The following is a 9,213-nucleotide window of genomic DNA, read 5'->3' as shown; positions in this document are numbered from 1 at the left end:
TATCTCCCTCTCCTCCCTTCCTCTCTGAAATCAATAAAAAAATACATTTTTTTAAAAAATCATTTAAGGAAATAATTTTAGCCTTGTTCTTCCTATATTGAAAAGGGAAATAGGACAAGATCTTTCAACATAGAAGTTATCAGTGAATTTTAAATGTAAACTTAGAAAAAGATTACCAGACCCATCTTTTTTCACTAGTCTACCTTTTTCCTCATGAAGAACCATGGGAATTAAATTTAAAGGGCAACACTCCTACCTCTCTCACACAACTGACAGCTTGTCTACGGTATTTGAAATGTTGAGGCCACTCCTGAGTTCTCCTTGAGGAATCAAGATGTGGAATCTGAAGTGCTGACAAAGCCCAGTAACATACTCCTCACCCCAAACCCCTTCCAAGGCTGGTGGTGTTTAAAAGTCTGAGCCAGTGCAACTCAGCTTTCACTGTTTCCGACTGTGATCCAAACAGTAGTAAACTTAGAAAGCTCCTCAAACGATCAATTAAATTCACTTTTAATGACTGAACAAAACACATATAAAATGAAAACTCATTTCAAAATGAACCAATTTTTTTAAAAGATGGTAAAAATAAGAGCAAGATTATAATGCAAGCAATTTTCTTTACATAAAGACAAGTTCAAATGTTATTACAGTTGCCACATTTATTTTACATTGGGCTTTTTGAAGGACTTAACCTGCTCGATACCAGTGGGGGGCATACAGGAGGCAGCCAATCATTGATGCTCTCTCATCATTGATGTTTCTATCTCTCCCTCTCCCTTCTTCTCTGAAATCAATAAAAAAATATTTTTTAAAAAAAGAATGAACTACTATTGGTATATAAAACAACTTGGATAGATTTCAAGGGCATTAAACTGACTGAAAAAAGCCAATCTCAAAAACTTGCATACTATATCAGTCCATGTATGTAACATCCTTGAAAGGGCAACATTATAGAAATGGAAATTAGATTAGTGAGGCAGGGGATTGACTATAAAGGGATATCCCAAGGGAGAGCTTTGTGTTGACGGGACAGTTCGGTATCTTGTTTGCTGTGGTGGTTACCCAGATCTACACTTGTGATAAAATGACATAGAACTAGACATACTATACCATATTGCATCAATGTGTGTTTCCTAGTCTTGATATTGTGCTATAATCATGTAAGATGCAAGCATTAGGGGAAACTAGGTGAAGGGTCCACAGAACATCTGTTTCCTAGTCTTGATATTGTGCTATAATCATGTAATATGCAAGCATTAGGGGAAACTAGGTGAAGGTTCCACAGAACATCATCTCCGGTGTTTACCTATGCCACCATCTTGGTTTCCAGAACATCTTTTTTTTTAAACTATATTTTAACACCCTGTGAATCTATATATATATACTTAATGTGACCCCCACAATTCATAAGTTTAAGCCCTAATCCCCCAGTATGATGGTTATAAGAGGTAGGTAATTAGGTATAGATTATATTATGGGGGTGGGACCTCCATGATGGCATTGATGCCCTTATAAAAGGAGGAAAGGAGATCTTCCCCTCTCAAGTGCATGCACCAAAGAAAGGTCATATTATCACACAGCAAGAAGGTGGCCTTCTATAAGTCAGGAAGAGAGCCCTTACCAGAACCTGACTATGCTGGCACCTTGATCTTGAACTTCCAGACTCCAGAATTATCCTATATAATAAACGGCTAATATGCAAATCGACCAAACAGTGAAACAACTGGTCACTATGACATGCACTGACCACCAGGGGGCAGATTCTCCATGCAGGAGCTGCCCCTTGGTGGTCAGTGCGCTCCCTCAGGGGAAGCGCTGCTCAGCCAGAAGCCAGGCTCACAGCTGGAGAGCACAGCGGTGGTGGTGGGAGCCTCTCCCACCTCCATGGCAGCACTAAGGATGTCCAACTGCCTGCTCAGGCCTAAGCCATCAGTTGGACATCCCCAAAGGCTCCCAGACTGTGAGAAAGTGCAGGCCGAGCTAAGGGACCTCCCTGAATATATGAATATTGTGCACCGGGCCTCTAGTAAGAAATAAATGTCTGTTGGTTAAGCCACACAGTTTATGGCATTTTGTTATAGTAGTCCAACCATACTAAGATACTGTAATTATTTCAAAATAAAAAGTTTAAAATCAAAATCTAAGGCTAAATGCCAGCAAATACAAAAAAAATCTTCAGAGTTTCAGTAGCAAGAAAAAGATTTGCAGCTAGAGTAGAAAGTAAATGTTGTTTAATAGAGCAGAAACCAAGACAAGGATAAAGAAGGGAAGAAAAAGGACTGTTGTTGCAAGAGTATTTAAATCCATGTGTTAGAGTTTGGGCTTATTCTTTCCCACAGGAGTTAATGAAAATCCCATGCCCTTGCTCCATGGGGAAGGTAGCTCTTGCCCATCTTTTAACAATTGGGCTGACTTTTGCAAAAACCAACGGTAGTATTTCTGAAAAACTTCCTCTAGGGAGTTATGCCTAATGTTGTGAAACCCAGGAGCAGTAGGTCTTCTGGAAAAGCTGAACAAAGAAGCATCTAGTGGCATCTGTCACAGCGGCAGTGTCAGCACCAGACTCTATCCCCTTTAGCCCTCATAGCACATGGGTGCGTGTAACACGGGGAGCAACTGCACAAGGAGGGAGGCTGCACTCCATTAAGAACTGCAGCTGGGACGCTGCAGCACAGTGGACCATTGCCAAAGACATGCCTCTTTCTTCCCCATTTATTCATCTAGGATGTCTGGTCCATTTGTTTGGAAAATAATGGAAAACTAATTATCTCAAACAGAATGCTTCTCCCTTTTGTAAAAGATATATCTGAGGAGTGGACAAAGAGGAAGGGAAGATTCCAGTGACAGGTGCTAAGCACGGGATGTGCCACCTTTGGCAGCCCAGCACTGCTTTTTCGCCTAAATAGCTGAATTTAAACAAACTCTCGCTACATCCTGGCCACTTATGTAAACAGTGTGCTATTTTCTATCAATGTAAACCACCCTTTTGACAGCTTTTGTGAACAAAAGCAAGTATTACTACATGAACATTTATTCCCTCAATGCAAATTCCTTGCCACAGACACAGTCATCTTCAGGACCTGGGAGAAAGAAGAGGTGACTTATTGCAGGGCAGAAAAGATAGTTATTTACTCTTGTGTGCAAAACTAGAAAGAATTTTGACTCTTTTTTTACATTTTTTAAAAAATATTTTATTGATTTCAGAGAGGCAGGAAGAGGGAGAGAGAGATAGAAACATCAATGATGAAAGAGAAGCATTGATTAGCTGCCTCTTGAACGCTCCCTACCTTGACCTCCTGGTTCATAGGTCAACACTTAACCACTGAGTCACACCAGCTGGGCAGAATTTTGAGTCTTGAAACTGGAGATCATATTATATTCTCATTATACATTTTATCTTGAAAAATTTTTTTTTAATTACACAGGTACATATAACAGGTTCATGATCCTCTTGGTACAAATGCCACATGTTACTAGAAAAATCTAATAGAAAACCTAGTATGGTACACACTTGGCCTCCGGCAGTTACTTCTAACTTAATTTGCGGAAGCATTTAATTATAACAGCATGAGCTAGTGTTCGCCCTTTTCTTGAGGCACTTGCATCCTCTCTCTAATCTTGTTTCATCAAAATGTCCTTAAGAAGTGGAGGTCAATAATTTATTATGATCATTTCAAGGGAAGATATATAAAGCCAAGTCACTTATTCCCTCTGCTTTTAAAAAATCAATCTGCTTTTCCATCTGGTGACTCACACTGGTATTTGAATCTACAGAAAAATATGTCTTACTGTGAACTTTGTGCCTTTTCTATAAGCTGACCTACATGTTGAAAACAAGAGTCTAACACAGTGATGGCAAACCTATGACACAGGTGTCAGAGGTGACACGCGAACTAATTTTTTTGGTTGATTTTTCTTTGTTAAATGGCATTTAAATATATAAAATAAATATCAAAAATATAAGTCTTTGTTTTACTATGGTTGCAAATATCAAAAAATTTCTATATGTGACACGGCACCAGAGTTAAGTTAGGGTTTTTCAAAATACTGACACGCCGAGCTCAAAAGGTTCACCATCACTGGTCTAACAGAAGAGGACTGAAGACACATAATTTGCAAATAAATAAAGTAGAAAGACAGCTTACTCACTTATTCAACATGCATTTACTGACCATATACTTTGTGCATGGCATTGTGTTTGATTCTGTAAGAAATAGAAACATAAATGGTGTCTGCCCTCCAGAGCTTACACTCTAGTAGAAAAGATAGGCGTGTGTGTGTGTGTGTGTGTGTGTGTGTGTGTGTGTGTGTAGCTAATTCTCTAATGGAAGGAAGACATTCTGTGGAGTACACAGGAAGACTATCCAATACCAGAAGTAGGAATGGGCTGTTGATAATTTAGGCTCTATCACTGGCTGGACTTGTGATCTTGAGTTTTCTCACATAACAATATCTGCTTTTAGAATCTGTTTTTAAGATCAGGATAATATAGCTAAGGCATCTAGCACAATGCCTGACTCTAATTAACCATATGACAATGAATATGACTTGAAAAGGAGGGAGAATTCACTATAAGTAGAGGTGATCAATGAAAGCTTCACAAAGAAGAGGGGATATAAGCTGAACCCTGAAAGGTGGGTCAGGATTTAAAGATGAGGAAAGGGAAATTGGAACAGAATGTGGGAAGAGGTGTCTTCTTGCAAGATGGTAATGTCATTAGCAAGAGACAGAAGTAGGAAAGGCAGCTGGTATATCCATAAGTAGACATGTCTGAACACCAGAGTGCGTTATAATGGGAATTGAAGGACATGTGTTGGCATTTGACTACAGAGAGCCTGGAATGCCCGCCTAGAGGGCTCAGAGGACATTAGCACTCACAGGAGTATAGATTGACTTGCTTCACCCTCCATTTTACAAGTCAGGAAACTAAGACTCAGAAAATTTGCCCAAGGCCCTATGGGTAGTAAGCTTCTTAGATGACAGTTTCATGTTATTTCCACTATGTAGTGGCTTTCTAGTGAGATGCTTTGGAACTCAAGTTTCCACTGAGAGGCCTCAGCGGCCATCATATGTCAAGAGGAAAGGAAGCTAGAACCATGCCCAGGACTGACCACCTGCATGCACAGGGTTGATTGCATGGCATTTCACTTAGATTACTAAAAAGACTCTCCTCATTAGAGAGAGAGAGAGAGAGAGAGAGGAAGAAGAAGAAGAAGAAGAAGAAGAAGAAGAAGAAGAAGAAGAAGAAGAAGAAGAAGAAGAAGAAGAAGAAGAAGAAGAAGAAGAAGAAGAAGAAGAAGAAGAAGAAGAAGAAGAAGAAGAAGAAGAAGAAGAAGAAGAAAGGGAAGGGGAAGAAGAAGAAGAAGAAGAAGAAGAAGAAGAAGAAGAAGAAGAAGAAGAAGAAGAAGAAGAAGAAGAAATTTTCACTTTGTTATAGCAAGTTATTTTTTATTTTTATTTTTTGGTAGAGTAAAGCCTGTGAAGCTTTTCAAGTAGTAATATAACACAAGTAAAGCCGTGCTTTAACATATGGACTGGCTTTTCTTGTAATTGCTAAAAACAAGAGATCCCTGCAATTCAGTATGAGTGGAGGTCAAGTTCTGCCAGAATCTCATGGAAAATACTGCATTCCACCATGGTTCTGTTTAAAACCCACAGCCTCTTTATGACACCCTCCAACTAGCAGTTACTTTAAAAATAAACATCTAGTTGATGTAAAAGAGAGTGATGACTATTCCGGAGACTAAGAAAACACGTGACTTCTAGTTTCAAGTCTGGACTCTCTGGTTCCTTAATGCCCTTGACATGTTTTGCTTAAGTTTTAAGAGTTTGCAGGTTTCTTTCCTGTCCTGGCCAATGTTCATTTTGACCTCAGAGGGGAAAGTAACAAGAGAGGGGACAGAAGAGGAAAATGTCTATGTAACAGGTCAGAGATGACAAAAGATGATTTGAATGATTACTCACCCAGCAAACTTGCAGGATTCAAGAGTGAGTCTCGATAATCATTTGCCTTCTCCAAAGCCACCTGTCAGGGACTAGTTTACATTATAGATGCATAGCAAGGCTGTAATCCCCAGAGGACAGCCTTACAAGGAATCAAATAAAATTATCACTTACTCTATGTTGTTGGGTTTTACAGACCAGGAATCAAATCAGTACACACACACACACACACACACACACACACACACGTGTATGTGGGTGTGGATGCTGTTATTTTATTTAACCCTCAGAATGGCCCTAGGAGTAGAACACTTCATTCACTTTACAGGTGAGGAAACTAACTCACCTGTAACTTGCCAGAAGTCCTATAAATAACATAGGATAAAGCTGTTTTAAACCAGGTCTATACAACTCAAAAAATAGCATTTCTAGGGAGTAAGAAACCAAAATCTCAGACTCTAAAATATTCAGAAGGCTTGTTCGAGTGAGAGTGTTGCCACCAGTTTACTCATGTCAACAGTTGATAACAGTAAGTAAAAAAAAAATCTCATATAATAAAGAGCTAATTAGACCGGGGTGGAACTACCTTCCGGAATGACCTTCTGAAACAACCAGTGGGCGAGGCAGCCAGGGCTTTGAAGGCCTACTCTTGCATGAATTTCATGCGTCAGGCCTCTAGTAAGGTTAGAAAAGCAAGTGGCAAAAGGCCAGGTGTTTATCTTTGTAGAGTCAAATTTGTGTGACTCATACACTAAGAAATGCTACCTCCATCTGAAGCTACTTGGCTCATCCCTCAAGAAGTAACTGCTCCCTTTCTTCTCCTTTTCAGCTTTTTGTGAGGGAACCTGAAAAGAGGCTGGGAGTGAGGGGAGACATCCGCCAGCACCCTTTGTTTCGGGAGATCAATTGGGAAGAGCTTGAAAGAAAGGAGATTGACCCACCGTTCAGGCCTAAAGTGGTAAGGAGACACCCGAGGATGGGACCACCTGTTCCAGCCATTCTCCTTCTACTCCCAAGCTGCCTGCCTGCCCCTTGAGGGTGGGAGGGGCCCGACTCTCAGTTCTGCTCCTATATATAAGGGTGACTTTTGATAATCTTAGAAAGCTGAATTGTACACCATACTAAATAGAATTCATGAATAAGTGTTTCTTATTACATTCTCTATCTCTTTCATGGGCACCAAATGGACCAGGTGGCTGGAGGAGAACCTGTCCCAATCTGGGTTGTCTTGGTAAACAGTCCAAGATGTTTAATAATAAAATTAACATAGGTGGGAGAACCAATAGCAGTGAAGGATGTGGATAAAAGAACCGGAATAGAGAATCTCAAAACTCCTTCCTTCTCCCACCTTTCACCAACCCCCAGCCCCCACCCCTACCCACTGTTCCCTGTAGACTAAAAGGACAGAGGTCAAATTTGGGCTCACCCTTTTTTTCAAAGGTGGCCAATTCTGCTTCATGTAAACTATTAGCTAGAAACATTAGATCCTATTTGAATGTTTACTATGGAATTCCTTTATATGAACTTAATTATACTATTATTAAATTGATGAGTCAGGATATTAGAGATGTTCAACAAAAACCACATATGATCATCAGTATTATTTCAGTTTAGTTTATCTGCAAAGATCAACACTGTCATACACAGATTATAATTCAGCTTTCTAAGATTATCAAAAGTAGAGATAATTAATTTAGTGGTTGATTTTCTTCCCTTCTTCTCTCCCCCACCCGTCCCCACCCCCGCCCCCAAACTCTGATCAAGAAATCACCATATGACTGCAGCAATTTCGACAAGGAATTCTTAAATGAGAAACCCCGGCTGTCATTCGCCGACAGAGCACTGATCAACAGTATGGACCAGAACATGTTCAGAAACTTTTCTTTCATTAACCCGGGAATGGAGACGCTGATATCCTGAATCCCATCTTCAGACACACGAAGGAATTTGCTTTCTCTCTGTGAACTGGTTCGAGTGACACTCCTTGGGTTCCTTTTCAACTTGGGAAAGAAAAGAAACACTCAACAATAAAGGCTAAGGCCTTTCAGCTCCTCACTGACTTTGCATCTGTAGCAGAAACCAACTCAACTTCACTAATGACACCACCTTTGGTTTCTCTGATCTTTCACGGCTATTCTTGAAGTTAGGTCATGACTAACCATAGTTATTTACTTGAAAGATGGTTCTTCACACTGGGAAAGATGTGAAAACTTAATTCTGCTCTAAATGATGGCTCTTCACTTGTGCACCAACTGCTGATCAATGAAATATTTGATGACTCAAGGAGCAAAGTGAGAACAAACGTCTCAAGACTGAAACAGTACATTGCCTGGTGTAGTAATGGATTTCATTCAGCTGCAGACAAGTAATCATTAACCCATTTTATTCTATGTACACCTGTGGAAGCCTGTGAGCGGTAGGGGGGGAAAGCCCGGAATAAGTTTTTATGGGAATCCTTCACAATAAACATAGCTTGTAACTTGAGATTTACAAATCCATCATTCTGATTAGCCATGAAATACACAGGAAAGAGGAAAATGGAAAGTGGGAAGAGCTCATATCACTGATATGGAAGGTGACCTTCTCAACATAGATATTAAATTTAGAGTCCAACAAAAAATAGAATCATGGTACTTCTGCCAATAAAACCTTTCCATCCATCCATTCTTAGTTGATTTCAGTACAGTGGCAGTCACACATTGCCATCCTCACATTTATTATAACAAGTAAAGAAATGAAGTATATAATTCTTCCAAGAGAGAAAAAAGCAGTCCCTTATACCAGTGGTCGGCAAACTCATTAGTCAACAGAGCCAAATATCAACAGTACAACGATTGAAATTTCTTTTGAGAGCCAAATTTTTAAACTTAAACTATATAGGTAGGTACATTGTTATTAACTTAATTAGGGTACTCCTAAGGCTTAGGAAGAGCCACACTCAAGGGGCCAAAGAGCCGCATGTGGCTCACGAGCCGCAGTTTGTCGACCACGGTCTTATACCATTACTAATGAATTGATGACTCACAAGTCTCTCTTTAAGCATCACTCAAGAGACCCATGCATGCTAATTGTAGCAGTCAATCTTGTTAAATTACAATACTAGCTATACATTTTTAAGTATCTGTGCTGTTTGTATATTTTGATAAAATGTTTTGACTTAATAACAAAGAGGTGGATATGTAAACATGGAATAAAAGAAAGAAAGAAAGATGCCTCTTAATAGTTTCTCTACTGCCCCTGCAAGAACTTGGTTCTGTCATGGCTATCATC

At 39.7% G+C, this 9,213-nt stretch overlaps 1 protein-coding gene across 3 annotated transcripts in view; it reads left to right on the top strand.

The window, feature by feature from the left end:
* PRKCQ (protein kinase C, theta) overlaps positions 1–8,666 on the top strand; it is an 82,997-nt gene extending 74,331 nt beyond the window's left edge. For all 3 annotated transcript variants that reach the window (XM_005885299.2, XM_005885297.2, XM_014532601.1), the window contains 2 exons: positions 6,773–6,901; positions 7,708–8,666. In XM_005885299.2, the coding sequence (XP_005885361.1) occupies positions 6,773–6,901; positions 7,708–7,863 (285 nt within the window). In that variant the 3' untranslated portion in view covers positions 7,864–8,666. The remainder of the gene's footprint in view (positions 1–6,772; positions 6,902–7,707) is intronic.
* Positions 8,667–9,213: the final 547 nt, after the last annotated feature.

The sequence above is a fragment of the Myotis brandtii genome, unplaced genomic scaffold (genome assembly GCF_000412655.1).
Source record: "Myotis brandtii unplaced genomic scaffold, ASM41265v1 scaffold9, whole genome shotgun sequence".
Classification (NCBI taxonomy): Eukaryota; Metazoa; Chordata; class Mammalia; order Chiroptera; family Vespertilionidae; genus Myotis; species Myotis brandtii.
This window is presented reverse-complemented; position numbering and strand designations above follow the sequence as displayed.